The sequence below is a fragment of the Ornithodoros turicata genome, chromosome 3 (assembly GCF_037126465.1).
Source record: "Ornithodoros turicata isolate Travis chromosome 3, ASM3712646v1, whole genome shotgun sequence".
NCBI classification, from domain to species: Eukaryota; Metazoa; Arthropoda; class Arachnida; order Ixodida; family Argasidae; genus Ornithodoros; species Ornithodoros turicata.
In genome coordinates, this window is record NC_088203.1 from 67,141,920 (window position 1) to 67,169,161 (window position 27,242).

General features: G+C 45.7%; 1 protein-coding gene across 1 annotated transcript in view; it reads right to left on the reverse strand.

The window, feature by feature from the left end:
* Nucleotides 1-9,391: 9,391 nt before the first annotated feature.
* The window catches only part of LOC135388567 (aminopeptidase N-like), a 300,033-nt gene continuing 282,182 nt past the window's right edge, over nucleotides 9,392-27,242 (reverse strand). The window contains exons 17-21 of the mRNA XM_064618186.1: nucleotides 16,358-16,471; nucleotides 14,146-14,322; nucleotides 11,963-12,121; nucleotides 11,821-11,899; nucleotides 9,392-9,682 (exon numbers count right to left, since the gene is read on the reverse strand). Of these exons, the coding sequence (XP_064474256.1) occupies nucleotides 9,464-9,682; nucleotides 11,821-11,899; nucleotides 11,963-12,121; nucleotides 14,146-14,322; nucleotides 16,358-16,471 (748 nt within the window). The 3' untranslated portion in view covers nucleotides 9,392-9,463. The remainder of the gene's footprint in view (nucleotides 9,683-11,820; nucleotides 11,900-11,962; nucleotides 12,122-14,145; nucleotides 14,323-16,357; nucleotides 16,472-27,242) is intronic.

Sequence of the window (27,242 nt, forward strand, 5' to 3'; positions counted from 1 at the left end):
AAATTATGTGTCGCCCTGCTCGCCACGTCCGACTTTCTTGGCGACATCCAGTGGAACCCCTACAAATTCCGCCATCACGACCCGTCTCATTCGATGCTCTCTGTGGACGGCCAGCAAGTGCGAGCCGAGTACGACTTTAAGAAAGACCTCGTCAAAATTCCCTACTTTAACTTCTTGCAAGAACTGGGAGAGAAACATTTCAAGTATAGCTACGAGCGATTTAAAACGAACGGGTTCCTTCTCTACTTCAACTTGGACGTGGACAAGTGTTCTTCTCCTTCGCATTTGAATGAGTGGCGGAAAGGAAACATTCGCCTGCAATTACGCTTCGCTAAAGCCCTTCCACACGCGTCACCGTCCTCTTGATTTCCGAGTGTCCCAAGCTCATGTGCGTCGACAAGGATCGTACCGTCACCTTCCCATAGAAAAGATGTACGAGAGCGACATCTTGGAACTCGTGTCCCTGAACCCCCTCGCTTCTTCCATGCTGAGAGGCATTTGCGTTTCGGACGAAGCCTACGTCTTACACAAGCCCGGCTATTTAATCATCAATACGGAAGAGCAAAGAAAGCACGGGCAGCACTGAGTGCTCTACCTGAAAAACTACGACAGGTCTGCCGTGTTTTTCGACACTTACGGACTTGCCCCCATCGAAGCAAATCTTCGAAGAACTTTACTAGTGGACGAGTATAACGACAACTGTATTCAGTCGCCTTTTTCGCCTTACTGCGGGCTTTTTTGTATCTATGTAGCCACACGCATGTCGAAACGCTACAGCTTGAAAAATTGTGCATCCATGTTTTCTGTAACCTCGAAGAGAATGACGAAACAATAAAACGTCTACTCGTGAGCAAACTCTTTTCGTAAAATAGTCTATTTTTTCGCGACGTAGACAAGACGCTTGGTAGACGATCTTCCAACGTGCTGACCCGACGCTCGTCACCGGTCACCGTGACGTCGAGGGATGTGTGGAGAAGCCAGTAGCGACGGACGATAGGTCGGTTGAAGCCCGCGTTGATGAGACACGGGTCGACTGTCTCTCCTCGTCTATACTTTTCCAACAGCTCCAGCTTGTAATCTACAAAACACTTCATTTTCTTTGCAATCTTCCCACTGACGGTGAACAGACGTAAGGGTATCGTCTTGATAATCGAGCGAAAGTCGCCTTCACAGCTATCGCCGTGAATATAATCGCGTAATCGCAGCAAGTCCCAATACATTCGCGTTTGCACAAAGGTTGCAAACCTCTGTTAGGGCGTCATGACTGAGACGGAATGAGAGTACACACAACCTTTTTTATTTATCGTGAGAGGTTACACATGAATTAGGCTCCAGCTTTAGTTTTGTATCCGGGAAGACAGCCCAAATACGGACGAAGGCTCGAGTCTAACCAATGGCTGGGGTTTCTCGACCAGAGTCCCCCGCAATGACAGGTAGTCAGCTGATCGCCGATCCGCAAAAAGAAGGTCTTCGGTGGAGGGAGAGACAGAACGCAGGGACAGAAAGTGGGAGAGGGAATCGATGGCCACGGGAATGTAGCGGTAGCAACTGTTGAACCTCTTGTATTTTGAAAAGTCGGCGAGATCCATTTGCCACACGTCGTTGATCTTGAGTGCGATGATGCGTCTCCTATTAAACTTTCTTCTCACCGGGTGGTGTAGCGTGCAGGCGTCCAGCTTTCTGAGAATGGCGAGAGCCTTCTTTTTGCTCATGTGATGCGCTTTTGTATAGCGGTCCACTCCCCCCAAACCACCCTCTGGTTTCTCATATCCCTCCATAAGTCGTCCACGCAATGGAGGCTTGCTGCTGCTGTTGAGGCTCGCGAGATTTGGGCAGAGAAATCAGGCACAATAGTTTCGAGACTTTGGGGAACCAGGAAGGTTTCTTTCCCGTCTTACCCCAAATGGAACAAAACTTCCCGTGGTGTTCCTGAAGATATCCTTCCCCGGAAATACGAATCTTCCTGGGAGACAGACATTTTCCCGACGGACATCCCCCACGTCTCCGAGTGGCCACGGTTTGGACCTCCCACAAATATTCGTCGTTTGTCCTCACAGGAAGTTATACGAAGATGCCCGGACGTTGCACAGACTTTTGCGTACATGCTCAGCGCCCTGCAGTTTCTTGGTAGGCCTGTAGGTGTTTGTTTTTGCTATTTTGTTTCAGGCTCGGCCATTGCATCTTTCTTAATCTGTTGCTCGTTTTGGTTTTGTTTCTGGTATTTCTGTTACGGACAACGAGCACAAAGCTTAAACACAAACAAAAATAAAGACATACATATACAAGCTCTTAGAACCATGAAGATCACATAGAAAGGCAGTTGCATACCTTTCAAAGCGAAAACAGATACAGTCGAACCTCGATATAACGAAACTCTCAGGGACCGCAATTTCTTTCGTTGTATCGAAAATTTCGCTCTATCGAATTGGAGGTGACGAATCGCGATCTTCGCGAGGGCGCGCGCTGTACATAAGCGTCGATAACTCCCGCTACAATACGGAAAAGTTTTTCTTGAAAAATTACAACAGCTACAAATACAGTGCCAAACAGCACCTACGGCATTTTATTCTTGCGTGAAATAGCCGGTTATTCGCGTCTGTGTCGGGCCTAGAAGATGCGCTGTCACGCATTGTTCGTACACCACCAAAGCCTCCGCAGCGTTCTCCATATCGTGTCGCGGTCCAGCACACCTTTCAAGTACGTCTGTGGCCAGTGCGCCTTCCGTAAGGTTCTTCGTTGCTACGACATGTTTGTCCCCGTCAAGAAAATCTGGCTGATTTCGTCACGTAGGCCGCCACGCGAACGAAGCGTTTCCCACACGCGCGGACAGTTTAAAACCAGCGCGTAAAGGAGAAACCTCAGAAGGAAAATCCCAAACCTTCCAATGACTCAGACTTCCTTTTGTAGGCACCCGATTCCTCCCTGATCGCGCGTGTCATCCATCGGCGCGGGAACAGGACGCAGCTTGCGCCCTTTGTTTTCGTGACCCTCAAATCGGCTTTGGGGTCATAAACCTTATCTCGTTCTTTCGCTGTATCGAGGCCGCGGCTAAAAAGTATTTCATTGTAGCGGGAGATAAAATAGATTGATCTCTATGGCCCTCTGCCGGAAAATCGAAATTATTTCGCTCTATCGCGTTTTTCGTTATATCGTCTTTCGTTGTAACGAGCTTTGACTGTACTATATATTGCTTGTCTCTCGAGGTTCCACAAATTCGAGAGTCCAGCCTGCCTGCGAGTCAAACAGAAGGGTGAGATGCTTAAGTTTAATGCGATTGCATATACTTGTAACAGTGGACTGAAGAACTGCTTGGCATATTAACTCACTATGATGTAACATCTGTGTTTCTTATTGCTTTTGGTGTGAGCCATTCAGTGGTTCATCAAGAGTCGAACTCACGCCGCGACACACCTTGCCGTGTTTCTCTCTCCTCTGAGGTAATGCTCCATTTAACATCCCATCAGGGACCTTATTCGGACAATTGTTCAAACGGCCGTTACGACACATCCTGCGGATGTACGGCTAGGGACGTCCATCCATGTCGCTCCCAGGGATGTCCACCTGACATCAATTTCAGGACATGGACGTTGCGATTTAATTTGGATGTCCACAGGAGATAGCGTTCTGTCTGGGTACATTGCAACAAATAATTGGCGAGTTCGTAAACGGAGGAGTGCCGGATTGGCTTGCCCGACACAGAGACATAACCCTCGCGATCCCAGGAAATAACCACCTTTAATTCCGAGACGACCCTTTTCGCTTCCTCTTTGTCCATCTCTAGAGAGAGGAGTGAATAGTCAGTCATTTGTAGGGTCGGACGCCTTGTTTTTATCGTCGTAGGGGTCGAATCTGCATAACTGGATCCGTACTGCTTGAGTATGCGATACAGTGCTTGCAGTATGAGTTTCACTTTGACGTCATCGCTCTCCTTTGAGGGAAGAACGTTCCTGATGGAGGAGGTGGTCACTTCAATTCTCTTGGCCACTGACGAAAAGATTCAACACGGCGGAAAGTAGGAGAGGAACCACCGACGAAAGAACGCCCTGTCCTCGCTGCTGAGACAGATAGCGCTTCAAACGTGGCGGATTCCTGTGAATCTTTTTGTAGGCGAGCCGTCGTAAGAAGCGTTTGTGCTTCTTCAAAAGCGCGAACGTGTCTGGAGCTAGAGCCACCTTTCCGTTCAATACATTGAGGCAAATTTCGGAGAGGTCTTTCATGTCGGACGAAGAAGAACGTCTCAAGACGTCGCGACGGCATGGAGGGGTTAGAGTGGAGAGTACTTTGAGTAAAGTGAGGTGAGGGCGGAGATTCATTTCGGAGCGTAGATATATTGATGTTCACCCGGAATGCTATTGCTACGCAACCTGTGGTCCTCGTGCGTATAGTTGTGAAGATTCACGAGTAAATAGGTGTGGGGCAACGACATCGTTTGTTTATATGCGTCCAGAAAATACTCCAATCTTTTTCTGCCAAATAGCTGTTGCCCGAAATGTTCCATCTGGTGCACGCTGCACACGGTGCGCCACAGGACGACGTAACTGGCGTTGTAGGATATAGTTCTAAAATGGCTACTGTCGAAAAAGATGTTTTGGACGAGTAAGAAGATCGACGCATTGGCGTGGTGAGAACCCCGAATGAAAATATCGGTCACCTCCTTCAAGGAACTGGCGTCGGTCATGTGATCGTCGACGCTGAGCGTAGCGCGTGACGTGTCCCACTCTCGCGGTAGCTCCTTGGTAAATTTTACAGAGTCCCCAAATTCGTCCTGCATGCTCGGCGAAGCATATTTCTGAACGTAGAATATTTTTGACGGAGGCTTGTCCACCACGTCGTTCACGTTCCTCAGCACGTTCGCAACGAAAGTAGATTTGCCACATATGGAGGGGCCGCTTAAAATGCAGCGAAAAGGATGACTGAAACGAAAAGGTTCGGGTGAAGACATGTCGCGCGCGTACACGGTGCACGAAGAAAAAGAAGAGTCTGAGACTCGTAGCCAAATGCATCTCTTTTATTTACACGTCGTCGTCATCGTCCTCTAGATCGGCACTGCGTTCCCAATACAGATTATCCAGGCTAAAGTTGGACTTCTTTTTCGTCAGTCTGTCGCCGCTAAGATGCGGTCGAGCGTCTACATGTTGCCCTGACACATTTCTTGATGTGCTTGCAACCATTCCAGGCGGTGGACTTGAAAGGCTTCCTCCACGATGCCACGAATAAATTCGCGAAGTTCTTCGTTTTTTGTATTTTCCTGGCGACAACGAGAAACGCAGGAGAATAAACCACACATGGCGTTTTCCACGTATCGGTCAGAATGATGACGCGAGCGCAGTGCGCGCTGCCTTTATACAAATAAACGCGCGCAAAGAAACGAGAGCGAAACCGAAGCCACCCGAAGGAGCAGAGAGCGAAACCGAAACCGTCCGCGAGGAGCAGCGCAGAGGGCGCTAGGAGCGCTCGCGCGCATGCGTAGCGCCCGCGGAGAGGCGCCCCTGTCACTTTCTCGCTGGCTCTCGCCGAGTGCAGACGGACGCTCGGTTGCTCCGCCGTCCCCGCACCGGCTCACTTTGTGCCTGGCTGTCGACGGGATCGGACGCACCGTCGCCGCGGTGGAAAAGGTGAGTGATTTGCAGTTGTTTGCGCATTGTTTTACCGCGCTCCTTTTCTCGCATATTTGCCTTAACAGTTATTCCTTGAACGCGCATGTTTAGACTTGTTTAGCAGTGAGCCGTAGCGGCCTTTTGTGCGTGTTGTCGCATGTTTAGCATTGTGTGCCTACCGTTTTGCGGTTCCCACCTTGTGTTAGCTGTGTAGCGTTAAGAAAGTGATGCTGTGGTTAGGCCTAAGCGGTAGACCCTAAGCCTTTTTCCTGATGTGTACTGCTTTCTCCATGCTGTTTAGCAGTAGCGGTTAGACCTTTTCCACGCGCTCCGGCATGCCTACACTTGTTGAGCAGTGTTACAATTTTACCTGCCACTAGTATCTTGTTCTGTCTTTTTCGCATAGAGCTATGATGGTGGCGCCATCTGGTGTGATGCCTTGCAACTAGGTAGCCACCTGTCATCGATCTCTGCCACTCTCCGATGCCTACAAGCAACATAGCGGGCGCTGGTCACTCCGAAGTGATTTCTTCGCTATGACATCGTTCATTTTCGAATAAATTGTTATTACGCTATTTGTAACTTTTTATTTTATTTTCTATCTATTTTTTTATTTTTTATCAGCTCAAGTAGCCGGAAACACACACACACAATAGTCTGGACACGTCTTAAATGCACCCCAATTAGTGTAATGACTCACTGAATGATCCTAATTACTGCAGGGGTTCCAAACTGCTCTAATTGCTAATTAATGGCGTCCAGGCCACTGTGTGAGTTGCCGGCTTCTTGAGCTGATCCAATACTACTCTGTCAATGGCATTCTCCTATCCCCGAGCGTGACCGCACGGGGCAATGCCATCCGTTGGTCATGGGCATTGTTAGTGGACGAATTTCTGCCCCCTAACTACACTGTTATTCAAAGAGCTACACATTAACTCCAAAAGAGGAGTAAACGGCTTGTCCCATAGCGAACCCGTCCAGATAAGTTTTTTTTTCCACTTCTAGGGGTAAGGATGTACTCCTTCTGGGCTGTAGTAGATATACTCCTTCGATGGAATTCTGTAGCCCACATGATATACCAAATGAGGAGTGAAATACGAAATACCGAATGAGAGAAGTGCAATACGTCAGTTTGGCACCACAGAAGAACGAATGTGAACTGTTACACACATTTATTAGCCATAGAGACATGAAACAGGTACAAAAAGTGAAATGGTACATACGTCCAAAAACCGGCTTGGCCATTAGTATCGAAGTGTCCAGTGTCGACCACCACACACAGCAAAAAGAAATGCAAATCGGAAAAGCACAGTACCTATAGAAACATCGCAAGTTTTGACACATTAATATCTTCAACGTCTCAGCCATAGTGAAAACTTTGCGAACGACCGAACACAAACCTGCGTTTGCCACACTCCAGACCGACGTGCCGACGTGAAAGGTCGTCTGTCTACAAAGTCTATCTGTCTGTCTAAGTCTGTCTGCCTAAAGGACATGTCTACAAATAATTTGCTTGCGTTTGTGACGACTGACGACTAACGAGACTATTTTATATCATCACGGAAATGTATATTTGAGATTTAATGTGTTTGAACGTTTAAAAATATTGGGAACTATGTGTCCTACATGCACGGATGAAAGTGCACGGCGGCGGAGCGGTCGACGAGAGAAGGTTTAAGGACCAGTTCGGACTTGGCGACGCCCGACGTGACGTCGTGAGCGGGCGGCGGAAGTAGAGGTGCATTTCCGCCCCCCTGTCAGCGCGCACGATTTTCATGTTCTCACGACATTGGCATTCCGTCGTCCAAAGCAGACGAAAAAAGGAGGCGTGGCCTTTCTGTGGCAGCTTATTGGTCGCCAGTGTGTCATTCTCGCCACCTCTTGCCGACGTCGTGAAAGACACCGGTATGGAAATTTTTTTGGATCGACATCTCTCCTCTCCCAACGCCGGAAATGCGCGTCTATTTCTGCCGCCAGCTCACGACGTCGCGTCCTGCATCGCCAAGTGAGAACTGGCCCTAAAAAGGAGTAAGATGCACGCGTTACCGCTTCTCCGCGAGGTCCGTACACCTCTTCCCAGTAAACCATAGACGTCTAGGAGATGTCCACCTGATATCCCAAATTGGATGTTTGGATATCCCACGGATCATTGCAGAGAGCCCGTAGACGTCGCATGTACGTCCTGGAGACTCATTTCTTTTTACATTTACCAGATGTCCCAGAGATATAGAAAGTAAGACACTTTTCGAAGTCACATTGTGGACGTACAGGTAACGCCGCATATATATAGCGGAGATATGCGACACCGTTGTGGGACGTACCTGGGATATTTCTGGTATACTGGGTTATACGCCTTCCTCTCAAACGAAGGGGTACGTGACCATCTTCGTCGATCTCTGCAACTATCCGACGCCTACAAGCAACATGGCGTGCGCTGGTCACTCCGGAGTGATTTCTTCGCCACGACATCGTTGATTTTCAAATAAATTGTTTCTCTCCACTCTATTTCTATCTTTTCATTTTATTTTCTACCTATTTTTTTTATTTTTTATCAGCTCAAGTAGCCGGAAACTCACACAGTGGTCTGGACACGCTTTGATGCACCCCAATTAGTGTAATGACTCACTGAATGATCCTAATTACTGTGGGGTTCCCAAATTGCTCTAATTGCTAATTAATGACTTCCAGATGATTGTGTGAGTTGCCGGCTTCTTGAGCTGATCCAATAGTACTTGACGGCGCGCCAAGTACCTTCTCTAGAGCCTTACTATTTAACTCTATGGGCGGAACAGTGTTATGGATAGCGGTCCCTATCGATAAACATAGCAAACGTTAAGGAAACGTGCGTTATGGGCGCGTGATAAATGTGGGCAGAGCTTTGAGAGAGTGAAAAGTTGAGGATCGGGCCCCTGGCGTGCACTACAGGTCAAAACTAGGCATCCCGCATTCTTTCCACGGAAGAGCGGTTGCTTCTTGTGCATCCCGTCGCAGCTAAAAATGCAACATCTATGACTGTGTCTTTCACTGTTCCTTTGGCATATTTTTCATGGGTCACTGAACGTTTGCAGAACATTTGCAGCAACCAGGGATCGGAACCGGAACTGAACCCGAACCGAAAACCGGAAAAAACCCTTATTTTCTGGCGAACCCGAACCGAACCGAACCCGAACAATTTTTTGCTTGTCCTGAACCGAAAAAAAAAATTCATACGGTTACCGGTTCGGGAATCGGTTCAGAGGTGAAATAATTGCACTACTGACCGACCTTTTTTTGACTCACCTGAAATGGCTATCTCACACCTTTCTCTTATAACCGTGCACGGCGGTGAGCGTAAGCTCGCTTTCATGTAGCAAAATTACTGCCCATGAACCGGTTAAATCGGGACCGAAAAAAGTAATGGTTCCGATACCTGTAAATGTCCTGTCCGCTGACCGATTTTTTGTCTGTGTGTATGTGATTGGGGGGGTTCTCCCTCAGCCGAACCCGAACCGAACCGATATACCTGAACCGGTTTAAGCTGATAATTTCGGTTCAGCGGAGCTAAACCCGAACCGAACCAATGTGCCTGAACCCGAACCGGACCGAAAAAAATATCGGTTCCGATCCCTGGTTGCAACGTTAAAAAATTAAAACCAGCGACGGGGTAGAGTATCACTCCTGCGATAAAACTCCCCATGCCTCATCTTAAAAATAAAGTTGTTGTTGTTGTTGTTAGACAAAAATTGTTTGCAAATAGAACGTCGCCAGGTTTCCAGTTATAGTAGATTCATCTTTATTTACCTCACGGTGAACCTATGAACTGCGGAACATGACTCGCTTACCACCTTTTGTGCGAAAGTTTCGTGGCAACAGTTTATTATGCGCCCCTACCATAAGGAATCATATGGCACGATTTGCGCAGCCAAGATAGGCGCCGTCAACTTTCTCTCAGTGATCTTCCTGTCCAGCCATTTTTCTATTGTCCTACCGTATGTTGTCGCCCAGCGGATGTTGCTTCGCGCGGTTTCTAAGGCACTTTCGAACGTGTGCGCCAGTCTCTTAGTATTCTTCTTCAATTGTACATTCTTCGAGTAGAATGCCGTCATCTGTAGGGAGAAACCGAATAGAAATAAATCTCTTGGTTCACATGTGTGACCCAAAGCTACTCGTAGAGGTGCTTGACCAGTTGTTGACGGTCTGTGAAGCGATACAAGGATACCGCACAAAGTTAAAATTATATTTTACTATACTCCGTATCTCGAGCTTTCATCTACTCATCTGGCGTTCGTACGCTTCCTTGACAGTGTGGTAACAGGAACGCTGCAAGGCATGTTTTAAACAGTTATGCAGAACACCCTCGTCACCATTTCCGAATGAGTGTACGAAGGCCAGATGGACCGCGCTCGAAAAGCAGGATACCCGCAAGAACTACTGGTAACTGTTAGTGAGGCACCCCTGAAGTCTGTTAGAGGTGGGGGCCGTAGGGAAAAGAGATCGCATGGAGGACGGGCCGGCAGTTGTTCCATATATGCACAGATTGTCACACAATCTCAAGAAAATGGCTGGGAGATACAACGTCCCGGTCGCGTTCTCTGCGCCGGAAAAAATAGGAGAACTGTACAAGATCATCTGCGGCATCTGGACTACCAGCCAGTGCAACATAAAACATTTTACAAAGTATGCCGCATGTAAAACAAATGTGATCTATGACATCCCGCTATCATGTGGGAAATCTGACATTGGACACACCGGTCGATGCCTCAAGTAAGGTTGAGAGAACACACGGTCACGTTGACAGAAACACCTTCAGGTCACCTGGCCGTCCACTGCAGTAAGTTCGTCTGCACTCCAATGTTTAATAATACAGTGATTAAGGGGCGTTCAACGGATCAGCGCACGAGAGAGATTGTGGAAGCATTTCAAGGGGGTCACTATGCGTAAGCCATGCATCGGCGGCGTTATATGATAAAGAGTTCGTCGAAAATTGGGATAAAAGGGGCTGAATTGCAGACCTGTTACTGAAATGTGACACGTGAAAGATAACAACGGAGGTAATTATAAAAGGAGCCAGTTTGTTTTGTCAATAAATCTGTTTGTTGGAAGTCAAGCACAGTGTTTGTCCTCTCCCCTGTCTGTCCTCGTTTGCAGTGCTAGTTCATGCCAACTAGCCCAGTTCACAAGCGTTATACACCTACTAAGAGGCACTCCAGAGTTCAGACACAGGACGCTGAATGTTTGGGTTATCGTACCCAAAGTTGGACTCGTATTTTATTTGCGACTTAGCGAGTCTGAAAAATCTTTCTTCTGACATGCTATCAGCGGGAAAAGAGAAACGGCACGGGCGTTTCGGTGAGATCACTTCCGGTTTTCTCCAGCGTTATCATAGTAATAAAGACGCCGGGAACGGCGACTGGGCGGTGACGAGGTGCATGCTGAGTACGGTGTCTTGTATGAAAAGAATGATGGATGAATGGAATCGCGACGTGAGGTGTACAAGAAAACGAATTGTCATTGGCTCTGGAACATGTGAAAGCTCTAGTGTTGTAAATTGAGCTAGGCAGGTTGAAATTGTAGTCACGGATGTCGGGCGGGACGGGTGTACGAGAGACGCGGGATCGAGTTGGTGGATATGCATGTGAGTTGCGAGCGCTATCATCTGCCACAACAGAAATGGATGCTATGTTTTCTTTGCTAGAGGTTCAGTCAGATGTGAAGGGGGTATTCATTTTGCAGTTTCCCAGCAAACATATGCGTTCATGTATTGCGAGTCAGACGCGTGGGGAAGTCTTGGCGTACTGAGTATCAAACAATCTGCTGACAAACTGAAAATCTGCGACTAGCAAAGGTATACGCCATAATCATCCTCTTGGGTTTGTTCGTACAAGATTTTCCGAACTAAGCTCTACAATTCGCATTGTTCAAATGACGTTTCTTTTGCGTATACCACTCAAATGACGTCGCATTGCGAATATATCAATCCAAATGTATAAACTGGTCTCGGTATCGGAATTATAACAGCGTAGAATGAGTACGAAGTACGAAAATATTCGTTTCGAGATGTGCAATTGCTGGGCTGTGCTCAGTACATCGTACGGTTGTTGTTAGAATTGAACGTCAGAGCTTCTCCTGATAATGGAGAGAATGCTAGTAGATGAAAGGCTAAGCTCGAGATGTCTAGGTCTGTTTCCTATTTTCAAGGACCTCTTCCATCAGGTGCAAAACGTAGCCATAGAGGCCAACTCACTTTTTCAAGATCTTCACTCTTCCGGATGGACTGCAAGGCAAACCAAATGGTGTCCCGCAGCTGAGCTGTGTGGCCAAATCTAAAAGTTGTGTTCAAATTCTTTGTCATCAGTCACACCCGAATACGTTGTAACTATACTCACTTTTGGAGCAAAGGGTTCCAATTCTGCACAAGGAACTGCAGCGCCAATTGACTGCCTTTTTCACTGAAGGTGACGCTTTCGAAAATGAGTCCTACGGATTCTGAGCCAGCTGTCTTCAGATTCGGCGATGATGTGTTGAACAACGCTGATGTTAGTAGCCTGTATACATGAGCATAAGCGATTCTGCAGATAGCTTCTGACAGCACGTCATATTAACGCTCGTAGCAGAGCATCACCCATACAAAAAAGTTGTCTACTGTCTATACACTTTATGTCAAGGGTGCTGATAAAATATGTATAGAGATCCTAACTACTTTCTAAACAACTTTGAATGGACATGCTATACAAAATTGGCCTTCCACGTTCTATAGAAAGTCTATTCAACTAGTATATAGACATTCTATACAAAATGTACACATTTACTTTAGACAGCGTATATGTAGTTGACAGCAGGAGTGTTTTCAAAGTAGCAAAAAATACTTAAGAGTCGCTATTCGTCCAACCGAAATATCCATCAGAGGCAATAAACCACAGGTTTTCAATAGAAATCAGCATTCTTTCCCCCCTTCTGACTTTTTTTCTGATTTTTCTTTTTTCTTTTTCAACCTCTGCCACCACACATTTCATTTTCTCCTGCTGCTTTTGTTTTTGTTGGTTTCCCAGACTTCCAATAACGGCCAATGTGTTTTAAAAAGCAGAGAGTTTCCAGGACACCGAAGTCCAAAAAGCGCACGTAGAAAGGCAGTGACGCTTTCTTCCTACGAGGGGTGTTCAAGTCAAACCGGGACTCTCTGTCTCCTGAGTGTACAAATGGCTCACGCTACTTCTTTTTCGTCATTTTCACACGCGACAGGCCTCCGCGTTCACCACGTGGGGTCCAAAGTTTTTGCAAAACAGAAGACACGTGCTAGACAAGATGGCCGACAACGAGGTGAGCGCGCACATCGAACAGCGAATTGTCATGAAGTTTCTCGTGAATGAAGACGAAGTCATCTGAAATTCACAGATGACTTCAGGCTCAGCATGGCCACGATACACTTAGCCACAGCAAAGCGTTTGAGTGGTGCAAACGGTTCCGAGACGGCCGTACATCAGTGCAGGACGATCCCAGCCTGGGCGGCTCAGAGCCCAGTGTTAGAGTTCCTGAGAGCATCCAACTTGTGGAGCTCCTGATCCTCAAGGACCGACGGATAACATGTCTCGAAATGGCTCGAAAGACGGACCTTTCTTTGGGACGTTGAACACTATCATTCATGAACACCTCCAGTTTCGGAAAGTTAGTGCCCGTTGGGTCCCGAGGCAGCTCTCCGTGTTTGACCGGCAGAGCAGACTGGAAATCTCCCAAGAGCTAAAGTACCGTTTTGACACTGAAGGACTGCCTTTCCTTGATTGGATCATCACGTGCGATGAAACGTGGGTTCACCATTTCACTCCTGAGTCAAAACGCGCATCAAAACAGTGGAAGCATCCGGGCTCGCCAACTCCCAACAAGCTCCAAAGCACCCCGTCCGCGGGTAAGGTCATGGCCACGGTTTTCTGGGACAAGGCTGGCGTCGTTCATGTTGATTTTCTGCCCAGTGGAACTAGCATCAATAGTGCATATTACTACCAGGTTCTCAGGGATGTGCATAAGGCGCTGAAGCAAAAGCGGCCGGGCCTCATCACCAAAGGAGTCCTCCTCCTACAGGACAATGCACGCTCACATACCGCGCATCCCACGACACGCACCTTACAGGAACTTGGCTGGGAGTTGCTGCCACATCCCCCTTACAGTCCAGACCCCCAGCAATTTCCATCTCTTCGGGCCACTGAAGGCGTTCTTTGGGGGCCGTCACTTCAGCTGCGACGGACAGGTCAAGAATGCGGTCCCATAATGGCTGCTACGCGCCGGTAAGGATTTCTACGCTGCTGGCATCCAAGCCCTCGTGAAACGTTGTGACAAGTGCATTAGTGCAGCTGGAGATTACGTTGAAAACTAAAACTAATTTCTCGCCTGCAAGTTCATTTTACTTTTGCGAAAAACGAAAAGTCCCGGTTTGACTTGAACACCCCTCGTATATACTGCTCGTCTTGAAAGCTTCCGCGAATCCGAATTTCTGCGCAGTGAGGTGTTGCGTCAAATATAGTTGTGCAGTGTCTGTCTCCAGTTTTTCTCTCTAGCACCATCTTGCCATTGTACCAACCTGCCTAAGTTGGTCGCATCTTTGGAGCAGCCAAGAGCGCTCAATATGACGTGTGCTTCATCCGGTGTCTCAGCATCCCTCATGTGGTCCAGCAAGAATCGCCAATCTGTAGCATCACCCATTCTGATGGCGTGACACAGCACCACGAGGCTGTCTCCCAAGTCCTGTTCTAGAGCCCTGTGCCAGCAATTTCTTATCAGACCAGTGCGTAGCAAAATGCAAAATCAAGTGACCGACATACAAATGTATGCCGTGGAATCTCTCTTCTTTTATTTTACTAATACAGCATGAAGTAAAAGCCTCGCTAAGTGTATGGTGTACAAGCAGAAATAGGCGGCGAGCATATCCAGCCCCTATAATGCGTCCATTAACAAATCGTACCTGCCGAGTTGCATTGCTAAAAATCGTGGAAAGCCTTATCGACAAGCACCGATAGGGGCCGTAAGGGACATCATAAGTACGGGATGTTCCGACAATGTGGATTGCCTTCCCCTTGGGGTAGTTAAAAAAGCCGAATGTCGAAGGAGAGAGACGGCATTTTCGGGTCGACTGGAGGTTTAGTTCGAGGAGACTGTTTTCTGCTTCGGAACAACTGACAAGTTCTTTCTGGGCAAGTTCTTTCTTTCTAAGTTAGTAAAACTCTCTACTCTGTAGATACTGTGCTTGTGATCTCTTGGTTGCAGCTGAGGATAGGACAGGTTGGGCTTTGAACCCCCATGAGATTCGTGCTGAAAATCCCACAAATTGACTAAGGTAGAGAAACGGGGCAGTTGGTAAGTAACACTTAAAGCTTAACGCAACAGAGAGACAAGGACAGAAAGAACCAGACGGGAAGGCTGCCTAACGACTACTAACGGCTGATAAAGCTAAAGCTAACGCTAAAGCTGCTGAAGCTAAAGCTGATAAGGGCTGCTAAAGGCTGACACAAAGGCTGCTGGAACGCAGCCTTCCCGTCTGCTTCTTTCTGTCCTTGTCTCTTTGCTGCGGTAAACTTGAAGTCCCACAAATTGGCGGCACTAACCTGTATACTTCGTGGACAGCGCGTGCTGCACTCTCCTCAGAGGAGAGGAGCGAAGCTAGCTATTTTCTAGGTACTGAAGGTACGGATCGACATCACATCCTGGTATCACAGCGGCTGGGCCTAGCAAGAACAGTGCTTTGATACTGCACTTTTCGGCAACAATACTTTAACTATAAATCATGTTCCCCTTCTGTTCCCACATGAGGTGCTACCCCCTGGCAACCTGTAAATGAAGTCTGTTTTGGCTTATCTGGTTCCACTGGACCGTACCGCCCCTGCCACTGTCTCCAGAGACGTATATTAAAAGGGAGTCTGGCCATTGGGAGGAGTCACAAAAATAGACTCGACCTGTTGACCCTCGACACAGTTCCGCCCCTCTGATTTGTTTGCGTTTTATCAAGGGGGTCGCCATGACACCTTACTGCCACCCAAAATGGCGACGGAAACAAACACAGTGAAGCGCAGATTTTGTGGCAAAAAATTTTCACAGACTACTCTGATTTTACGATACAAATGTACATTCTCATATACGTTTCTCGGAAATCAGTTTCAACTGATGCTTATCCATCGATATCTAACCGAAAATAATACGTTTTGTCGCCGGTGTTAGGCCTAGTGAACACGGCGATCACAACAAAATCGTAACAGAAAAGGCATTGTGCTTATATTTATATATATTATATCTTATATTTAATTGCTGGATTTAGTTGCTAGATTGCTGCACGTGTTCTAATCGCCTCTATTTTTCATGGTGGATGATTTATAAATTAGGCGCAATTAATTAGCTAACTTTTTAATTATTCGTCCTAGGGGCGAGATGTGAATTTGAAAGTTGTAGAGTGTGTCGAGAAACACCCATCTCAATTATTTCCAAGAGCGTACCCTTGTGTGGAATTTATTTCTTGGCAAGAAAGAACGCGCGCGAAATCCGAAAGTGTACCCTGTGGCCTCGATTTCAGAACTACTACATCCTTAACTGCCGAGAAGCAACCTTCAGATCAGAGTTCAGGGGCCCGATCTTCGACTTGTCGTTATGCGCGTTAAATGAATCACTTGGGCCCGTGACTCGCCACGAGCACTAGCGCGAGCCTACAAAAGCGGCTTTGGAGCTCGCCAACTTTAAATATAACGCTATGTGAAAGATGAAGATCGAGGCCCAGGGGAGCTTTTCAGCGAGCATTGTCTACTCACGATTTGAGACTGAGAGAGTTGTTCATGAAGGCGCGAAAGCTGCGAACGCAGTGTTGCACACAGGGACGGTATCCGAACTGGCACGACCAAAACATCACGTCCTTTCTCAGGAGGCTGTAAGAGAATATTGAACTTGATCTCATGAATGATTACTTAGAAACCCGGTGTAGTTGACATGACAATATCTCTCATCCGGTATTGCGTTCAAGAACCGCAATGTGCAGTCTGGTTACTTTTGTGTACAGACTTGAAGGCGACTTGACTGAAAATCACTACCATTACTATGTTGTCTGATGTCATTGACAGATTCCTGCGACTTTGCATTGACCCATAATTTTCTGCACGCACCCTCTGTTTATCGTATCCGCACAGTAGTAGGAGGGCAAGGATTAACAGCTATCCCCCGATACAGGAAGATTAAGAGCACCCATCGATAAAGGAGGATTCACAGCTACCCGTGATATAGGAGCATATTTGGAGCCCCCCCTCAAATGCGAGGAGCGTCCGCACGTTTTCTTCTCGGGTTTCCTTCTCATATTCGGACATAATTCGTCATGCAAAGTACATCACGATCCACCAGATGTTATTGCCCGCCCATTTTTATTCCCTCTCTACGCCACTTGCATCCCAAATAAGGCCTTGGAAGACTGTTTTCTCACCCCATGCTTCCCCCTCACAAGGCCTACTTTCCTTCTCGCACCAAGACATGCAAATAATAGACGTACTAGCGGAAATATTTCATTAATGCCAATTATTGATAATCAGCACAAATAGGTGCAAGGATCAAAAGAGGAATAGCAGCAAGTAGCATTCATAGCTTACACATACTACACATTTTAGGATATGCTAATATCGGAGGAATATAGTTCAAGTAATTTCACCTCAAATGGATAGATCCGATTACCGGACGCACAGACAATCATTTTTCCCAGGTAGATAACATTAATGAACTTTCAGAAACACAACTTTAAATTAAAGAAGAGATTCTAATCAATACGATGACAATCAAAAGTTACATTTTTGCCATAACACGTCTGGGCTTCCTGTATGTCACCCCCATCCTCGCGGCAGCAATCAAATTCAAACAACACTGATGCGTGTAAAGGATTAATTATTCTCACCAAATGCGTGTCTATCGATTGAGGAGCACAACGGACGGATAAAGCACACTAAACAGGAATTCCATAATTAAAACTAGCAATAGGCAACGTTGTCAGACGGATATTATTAACAGCAGAACAGAAATTTTAAGTAAAAACAGTTACCTTCTAAGAATGCTGTCATCGCGGCCTAAGTTAGAGCGAACGCCTGCAGAACACGAAATCCAATATCTGGACAATTTTCTTTCTTAACTAACAGTCTGAAAGACACAACAGAGCTCACTTTTTTAATGAATCCATTGGAGACAATGCACACCAAAGTAACGAACATAAAATGTACAGGATAGAACTGATAGGCAAATGAGCCGAGGCGAGCTCCTCCATGAAGCGACAAACATGGCCCTATAGAGCCTCCAAGTAACTCTTTCACACATTCCTTTTCCCTCTTTCCTTGAAACGAGCGTGTGGAATCTCTCTCTCGCTGCACTCTCCAACCTGCGCTTTCCCAAAGGCCGAAATCCATCTTGAGTGTCATCATCAATCGAGTGAAGAATGATATCAAAGCACAAGTAACGTAGTAAATGCAATGACTAATCTTGTTATACGAACGCGATATTCTTTATTGTCCTAATTGAATAATATACAGTCATCACAAATACTACTCTGTGTGTAAGCATTCTGGGGTAGCCAGTTCAACTTCGTCGCGACTTGCAACCCCATGTGTTCTTAATGTGTTATCAATAGGAGTGTCAAAATGCAAAAATTAGGTGGTGATTTAGCGGTAAATGCGAGAGAAATGCGTTTGGATTAAGCGCGTTTTCCGGTCCATACTTGACTTCCGGGTATCCACTTTCGGTCTAAACCCGACTTCCTATTGTCCACTCCCGTCTATACTTGACTTCCAGTATCCACTTCCGGTCCAACTCGACTTCCGGTTCTCCCCTTCCGGTCTAACCTGACTTCCAGTTGGCCTCCTCCAGTCTATACTTGACCTCCCGTTCGGCACTTCCAATTACTACATGTAAGTCCATTTAATTAACAGTTAATTATCCCCAATTACTTTCAATTACCCTTTAATTACCGAAGGTAAACGGAGGTTACTTGAAGTAATCTTGAATTTCATTTAATTCCGTTTAATAATGTTTGCTTGCTTTAACAACTCAATTTCCCTATAATTGGCATTAATTACTTTTAATTACCTCCGGTAACCTGCAGTCACCTTCGGTAATCTTTAATTTCATTTTATCGTAATTAAATATATCTTGCATTCATTACCTTTAAGTCGCATTCAGTCGCATTCTCCGAGATCAATTTCGAAACTAATGCGAAGCCTAATTCCTTGCCGACCACTGAAGTAGGGCCGAAAATACCATTTTGATCCGAATGGGGGGGGGGGGATGCACAGGCCGCTTTCATGTCGCTGAAGTACTGCTGGAAACCAACATCCAGCCAGACCAACCTTCCATCTTCAGTGCTTGTGAAAGGCTTTCTGTCATATCTTGTGCATGTCGATGTCCTATATCATGCAGTTTATACCAACGGTTGATAATTGTCATGAACGTAGCTGTTGCCTCGCAATCCTTAAAGGTCAGATATGCCGATTTTGAAGTGCCGCAGAACTGAGCGATACTCGCGCTGTGTGTTCATTACCGAACACTGAATATGTGTGCGAAATATCTTGCTCCAACTGTTCGTAGTTTTTTAGAAAACGGTTTTTTTAGTTCCCAAGCCCGGCCGTCAGACCGTCGGCAAACCCTGCGCCCGGGCGCACCGACGTCACTGCTCTCGGTTTATCTGTCTGTGGCTTGGCATGGACTCTTGGCTTGGCCGCTTGGCTTCTTTCGTTTCGTCCTATGTGCATCGTACATAAGCGAACAGCTGTTATGTTGTTGCTAAGCCGGAAACAAAGCATGTGATTTTTTTTGGCACGGCGTCGTTTGCAAAGTGCACTTCCTTGTTCTGACCTTGCCTTTTATGGGCTGGAGCGATATGATACGTGATATGCCACTGCGAAGATGCGACGGTGCTACGCTGTTAGAACAATTCATCGGAGCTTTCAAGTGTTACCTATTATAAGCTGCCAAAAGACCAAGCAGTGCGAAGCTCTTGGCTGACAGTGGTACCTGCTAATTTCCACTGCAAGGATTTCGTCCACGAATGTTATCATAGGTTACGCGCGACTCCAGAGGCAATTTGGAATCTCGGCACGAAATCGTCTGATGAAAATCTGAGGTGCCCGACGCACAACATTTTGAACGTGTCACGGAGGATCAAGGCAAAAAACGAGAGCAAAAAAGGTAAGTCGAGGTTCAGATATAAAAAATAGCAAGCTTAATGAATCGATTGTGCAGCTGTCCTACTGCGCTTACTCTGATATAACCACGATTAACAACACAACAGTATTGATAATCTAACTTCTGAATTATCACAGGTGCACGCTGAAGGCGGAAATGAAGCATGCTCTGGCTTGCATCTGGTGCATGAAGAAATTGCTGACACGTTAGTGCAGTCTACCTCCACCAACACGTATGACAATGTGATGTTATAATTTGAGTATTCACCTATGTTCAACTTTTCATGTGCACTCGCATGCAGACATCTTGACACCACTTTTAAATGTGCCCTCAAAGTTACAACCTGTGCTTTCAGGGTGGAAAACAAAGGTCGCCATTCCGATTAGCTGCTATCTCCCAGTTCAAACACTTTTGCTGTCTGGACACTGGTTCCTGTGGATGGGGTGTTACAAGCTTCACTGTCTGATATAGAAGGTACGTTACATTAGTTCAGTTAATTTGTCTTTTGCACAGTTTTATTACTGTTAGCTGGATTACTGTTGGACATACAATCCTTTGACACACAGAAGCTGATGTCGCCTCTGATAACGTTTTAGAATTTTCAGTGTCATCAACGTCCATTGAGGAAGGTGCCTTTACTATCTGTGAATCTTTAATTGAAGAATAGCCCAGAATTCATGGTAACATTGTCTACTCTTATTAATTCACTGTCCGTGTTCTGAGAGCTAAGAAAAATGGAAACTATTTATTTGTCACAACTTCACACTGGATGTGGTACTGGCTTGACATGTAAGCTAAAATACCTAGATTCTACAATAATTGTGTTCAACATGGTGCATTACCGTGGGCAATGCCATGTTCACTACATTTTTAGTGGGTACGGTGCACAAATACTGTGTGCATACTGCATACATACATACTGTTCGATAGGCAAAAATACCTGAGCAGTGGTGTATAGTCTTTTTACCCAAAGTCCATACTCTTACTGCAAAGTCACAGTACGTAGAACAGCAATGTGCAGGTATGCTGCGATAGAGATTCACAACAGAAAGAAGACTGTTGAGAACATCTAAATTTTAACGAGACGAGACTTTCGTGCCCAAGGCTGCTCTTGTTAATGTCTAACATGAAGTTACAAAATCCCAGAATATATAAAACATGTTGTAACGTAGAGAGCGAGGATTGGTACAGACATAAAAATAATTGTACAATCATATATAATAAAATAAAAAGGGGGTACAACTCCCTCCTCAACTGAACTCGACAACTCAATCACTCTACTTATTCTCTACCTTACAACATGTCATATATTCTGGAATTTTGTAACTTGATGTTAGACCTCAAGAAGTACAGCCTTCTGTGCGAAAGTCTTCTTTCTGTTGTGCACAATCATTATACAGTAAATACGACAATCCATTTCTTGTCATTAAATGCTTTTTCTTTTTTTTTTTCTGCAGTGATGAGCATTCATAAGGACACATGCCAGAGAGGGAGTCTCTTTGGGATGACAAACCCTCATCACCTCATGAGGATACAACGGTTGACGAATGGTTCTCAAGCACATCAAAACTTCAACAAATAATTCATGAAAAAGCCAGTCAGTGCTAGCACCAGAAATTGAACGTGGACCGTCCTGCTACAAGTCAGAGATGTTACATTTCAGGCGCTCATTGACTTTTGGTGAATTACTTGTTGACTTTGTCCCAAGGTGGAGCTCGCCACAGCTCATTTGACTATGTGTTAATGTTGTGGCGTGTGTTGCGTTTTTCTCTTTGTGTGTTCCAGACTCAGAACGGTTAATTTGGATCAGGTCAGGTACGTTTCATTTAGACATGGCAAACATAAAGTGGTGTTTCTCAACACAACTTAGCAGTGGCCTTCATGCATTACTGTACGGCCATTAAGCGTGAATGGAAAGCTGCACATTATGCATGATGTAAAACCCCAAGACTAGGGAACACGAAGGGACAGACACAAACACGTCCCTTTGTGTTCCCTAGTCTCGGGGTTTTACATGTGCATCATCTTCACCAGCTCGCTTGCTTCCTAGCCATTTTTTCTGCACATTATGTTCACTCTACTTTTATGGTGTGCTATATAATCTTGTTCAAGTTCTGTTAAACGACGTGTAATGCTATAAAAAAATTCAGTACACTGTTTATGTGGGTTGAATGGTAGCGCATGAATGTAGGAAGGGAACTGTCATGTTATGGCAAGTGTTTACGTATTGTACATTTAACTACAAATTCTATTGGTTAGCTTTCGCCGGCGTATCATGTCAAGCCATGTTATATTAATTTGGAACATGTTCTTCTTAGTAGCCAGAGCAGCTGATGCACAGTGAGAACATAGCCCGTGTGCGTTTGTCTTTTCCACCGCAGCCCTTGGGTTTCCTCCCTGATGGCTACACATGTCAGGGATAGGTTTCAGAACCGGTAGTTCCGGCCAAGTGTGAATTGCTTTTCAGGGGATCATCACGCTGGCAGATGAAACGTAAGGTTTAAATTATTTGCAGGACAGGAATTGCGTAGCTTCACACAAATACTACTACTACGACGTAAGAGTGGTTTCAAATCTAGCTTTTTTGTGTTCCTGACATTATCGCACGAGATGTAGTATCCACTATGATATATGGGGGGTATGTATAGCGCAATCAACAGATGCTATTTACAAATCTGTGTTTTCTACTGTGTTGAAATGGGGTAGTTTGTATCTGAGAGCCACAGTGAAACACGGGCAGCCAAGGACAGACTTTTGATGCCCTCGAGAAACATGGCAACACATTGCAAGGACTCTGGATGCTGCCTAAATTTCCAGAACACAGAGCTCAAGGCAGCGGTTAAATAACAAGTGGTTAAATAAATCCAAGACAGTTGCATGTGTAAGCAGTCCGCTGTTCGATTTGCTTCTGTCTGAGATACCTTATCTCAAAGGGAACGCACGGACATACTCAGAATGATACTAGGGCTGCCTGTGAAATAGAATGAGGAGAGGGGAAGATATATAACCCTTTTTTCTTGTCTCTTATTCTATTGGTTAAATTGTCGTTTGCTTAGCAGCATATATGTGTATATTCCAGAGTCTGCTAATAAATATATCAGTTTAGAGCTAGCACTCGCATTGCAGATGTCTCATCCTGTCCTTGGCTGCTTGTGTTTCACTATGGCCATGCTTGCTATTGCAAAAACAGAAAACAAAAAAAGACAATAGAAAAACGTGAAAAGAGCGACCTAAAAAGCTGCCTGTTCTAGTGCTCACATGGAGGCAATGCAATGAGGTAACATGTTCCATTCATGAACTGTGCATAGTAGTACATATCCCAACGGCAACCGATTATTCAGATTTTTCTTGAAGTACTTTGTTTTTTGGAGCTTTGTTTGCACAGTCTATTATTGGAGCTTTATGTGATTCCCCTCTTGAGATACTGATGCTGTGCAGTTTGTTAATTTTGAAACTGTACTGTGCTGAGGTACAAAAACAGAATTGTCATATCTGCATTTGTGCACATAGGAATAATTTGTAAGTACTTTCCTTGTTGACATTAATATTTGCACCAGGTCACAACATTGTCGATTGATGGAAAATGTAAATAAATATATTTATTTGCTTGCCAAACAATGCACAAATGTCTTCTTTTCTAGTGAGATATTCCCTGTTCACCAGAAATAAATGTGGAAAAGTTAAAGGGGCACAATGATGGTAGAGTCTAGCATTGCTTTTTGCCACTTCACATATATTCACTGTTATTCGTGTGCACATGTAGGAATAGGAAGGTAGAGCATGCGCATAAAAAAATTCGTATGCAGCCACGCATATGGTTCAGAAGATTAATTAGATGATGTCCAAGCATGTATAATTGTGCTTCATGTGAATGTTATGCTAACGGATTGCTTCCATGAAGCCTTTTTATTTATTTTTTATAAATTATTTTTATAAATGTTATTTTTATTTTATATAAATTTCATATTACATATTGTATACTTATATTTTTATAAATTAAAAACTCAAGTTACACGGCCCCTGTAAGAGTGCCCTTTTTAAATGGTTTGGTAACGTGTCTCTAACTGTAAAGGTAAGAGGCCATCGAGAGTGCTGCAGACAATGTTGCAACTTACATATTACTTATCATGTCCTACATACAAAGTGATTTGTACAATAATTCCTGAGCACGGAATTAATCCCGAGGCTGGCCAGTGATGTCACCCAGGACGACATGTCACATAATTTCCTCTAACACTTTTACATCCCATGGGCTGAGTTGTGAATTGAAAGAACACTCTACAGAAGGATAAGGTGCACCTGATTTCTAGGATGTATGCTATGCCCTAACTCTTCAGACACCACATTTCTAAAAACACCATTTCTAAGTGGCAATATGTGCTCTGGTACTTCTTTTGCGTCTGCATAGTGTGCAACCACATGGCTACTGGAGCTTTCGTGTGCATGTTTTTGTGCGACGGTGCTCATTACAAACAATATCCAGATGTTAGACATAAAATGCAGTAGTTTGTAGCGTGCCACACAACGCAGCGTGGGGGTGTGATTCAAAGAAAGCTTCTGGAAAATGCACAGAATCCCACAAAAAGTTTAAAATGTGATTTGTATTTCGTTTTACGTCTCTCGTCGTTACATACCATCGTCGACGCTGTTCCACATTCATAAATCGTACGTAAAACTTGTCCCATAGCAGTATGCGGTTTCTCAAATACATAGCACAATTTTTTCCTGAAGGAATAAAACGCTGTCGGCATTTTCTTTCTAACACGGCTGTCGAAACGTCAGTCTCTACAATGGGCAAGTGCTGTAAAGGGGCTAACGCAGACGCGACTTGATACAAATTGTACGTGCTCACAAAACACAAACGACGAATTCCAGTCACAACATCCCACAGAGCTTGGTTCGCGAATGAGTTCGCAGCTGCTGCACTGTTTACTTATCGCGGAACGGTGGAACCCGGCTGTCCGCCATCTTCAAGCACAGATACGTGAAGCCGCGAGAAGCCGTTTCTGAAATCCACTGACAAGTACGAAGGCGCGTACACGTCACAATGCCCGTTCAGGTGCATCTACGTCATAAAAATGGCTGCGCCCATGTGTGTTTCGGAATGAATTATCTATTTTTTTGACATGGTACTGTACCGAACTGAGAGAATGAAGGTGCATTTTGGGGAGAGCTGGATGTGGGCTTTCAGAATATCACAACCGTTTCGACTATTTGGGATATCAGCATAGCTGACCTTTAAACAGGTGTGCTTTTGCATGAGAGCGTGGGTTGTTTTTCAGGAACTCCAAGGCTGTTATCACAGGTTGTGATAACCGTCGTCGTGTGAACCGCCGTCGGCAGTAAGATGCGCTTCTTCACGCCAGTCTTGAAGTCACTTTCTTTAAAGTGAAGGGAACAAATTGTAGACCGAGACGCTGGCACCCACTCTGTTCCTTTCCGCTCACCTTCCCGTGATAATGCAGCAAGCCAGGCATCACGAACTGTTTTGTTCGACGGGAGCTCGTGGTAGGTCACACCGACACTTGTCCTCTGTGTTGACGGACACAGCGGCGCCGAACAGTTTTTGGGCATGCTGCCTCGTCCCTTCGTTCACGCAAACAGCACCTACACCAGCTTTTAAGCTCTCAGCGAACCCGACAACTTCAAAATTCCCTTCCGAAATGTCCTGCTGCGGCCTGCAACAACACGTCAGCTCAATGCGCCGTCACCGATGGGCAGCGCCCCCGCGTCGGAATGCGGAAACTCTTCTGTCACAGCTCTCCTTTTGTTTCCTAAGGACGGCGGCAGGCCGGAGGAAAACGCAAGTGGCCGTCGTTTGAGTAATCCCCTTTGCTCTCGAAATGGGGACACTCAGGCATATACCTCCGCGAGCGGAGAATGTAGTCCGAGCATTGAATGTGGGGTCTCCCAGAATGTGGCGCACAATCGGATACGTGGAAGCTAAGTCACGTGTTTTCTTTCCGCGAGTATTTAATGCGGTTTTTAAATAAACACGTACTACTCCTCCATGTACGTCGTCAGCGACACTTCATTTCGAAGCATGATCAGTGTACAACGGGGAGCGTAATATATTTTTGCTCGTAGCTGTAATGCGACCGCGCGCGCCGATGGCCAGCGACTTCAGATTTGTGATTGTGGTTGTTCTGCGACTTTTAAATCGTCTCTGAGGATTAACATAGTTGTTCTGAACCACCATGCTGGCCACTACTTAGAATGCGCGTTTTTCACCTGAGAACTGAAAGAAAATGTACGAGAGTTGCCGCGGTGCCTAGTAATACCCTAGTTACACTAGCTTTCTCAACCGCGGTTCAGTCGACCACGGTTGAGTAGCGTCAACCGCAGTTGACCCAAATACGGTCGAAACCAGTTACACAGAGCGAATTCACCTCAGTCGAGGCTAGCGCCCCAAACGGACAACATCAGAAGCTACGGAACAGTAAAAAATGTTTACGCTGAGCAAAAATAGAATTAACTCATGCATAGATGTAACGTTTATTTAAAACAGTTTAAGCGCTATACGAGCAGACAGTTATGTATGACCTTATTTTTAACAACTTGTTGCAACTATGGCTTTCCGTTTTAACGGAATACGACCGGGCGTTAGCAACATTGTAATTCAATCTGTCTTGTTTTTGTCTTTGTATGCTCGCTCCCGCCGTATTTTTGCCAATTTGCCTTCTGTTTCGTTCGTTTGCTTTCTGAGTTCCACCGTGTATTGTTTTCGTGTTGCTGTATATATCCTGTATCTATTGTGCTCTATCGCGCGTAGCGATGTCACTGAGCAAAGCTACGTCCGCGGAGATACGGGGTAGAGACAAGAACTTTTTCCTCTGTTTCGCCCAGCTGCAGTATGAACGGAGACGAAGGCAGTGTGAGCTCAACGCGGCGCGTAACGAACTGGACCGCCAACGCCGGAAGAGAAAACGAGCGCAACAACAACTGCAAACCCTGACCACTGTTGCCTTGCGGTTGTGTACAAGACAGAGAGAGCTTCGCAACTACCGCCGTCCAGCATCGTGGTGGGAGACAACACTCCCAGGACTTCCCGACGACTATTTTAAAGTGACTTTCGTGTAACTCGGGCCACGTTCAACTACCTGGTTGAAGTATGCCAATGTATGGCTAAGGCCGACACCCACTTACGGAAAGCGATACCGCTCAGAAAGAGAGTAGCCGTTGCCCTGTATAGGCTGTCGTCATCTGCGGAGGACAGGACTGCCGCGAACTTGTTCGGGGTGAGCAGGTCTTTCGTCAACATTGTCTACAGGGAGTTCTGCGCACAAATTGTCAGTAAACTGGAAGCGCAGTTTGTCAAGCTTCCAACAGACGCTGAGTTGCCAGAGCACCTGCGTCGGTTCGAAGCCGTAACAGATTTTCCGCAAGGCTTTGGAGCTCTAGATGGCTGCCATATTGAGGTGTGCCCGCCGAAGGACCAGGGCTCAGACTACTACAATTATAAGGGATGGTACAATGTGATTTTGCTTGCCA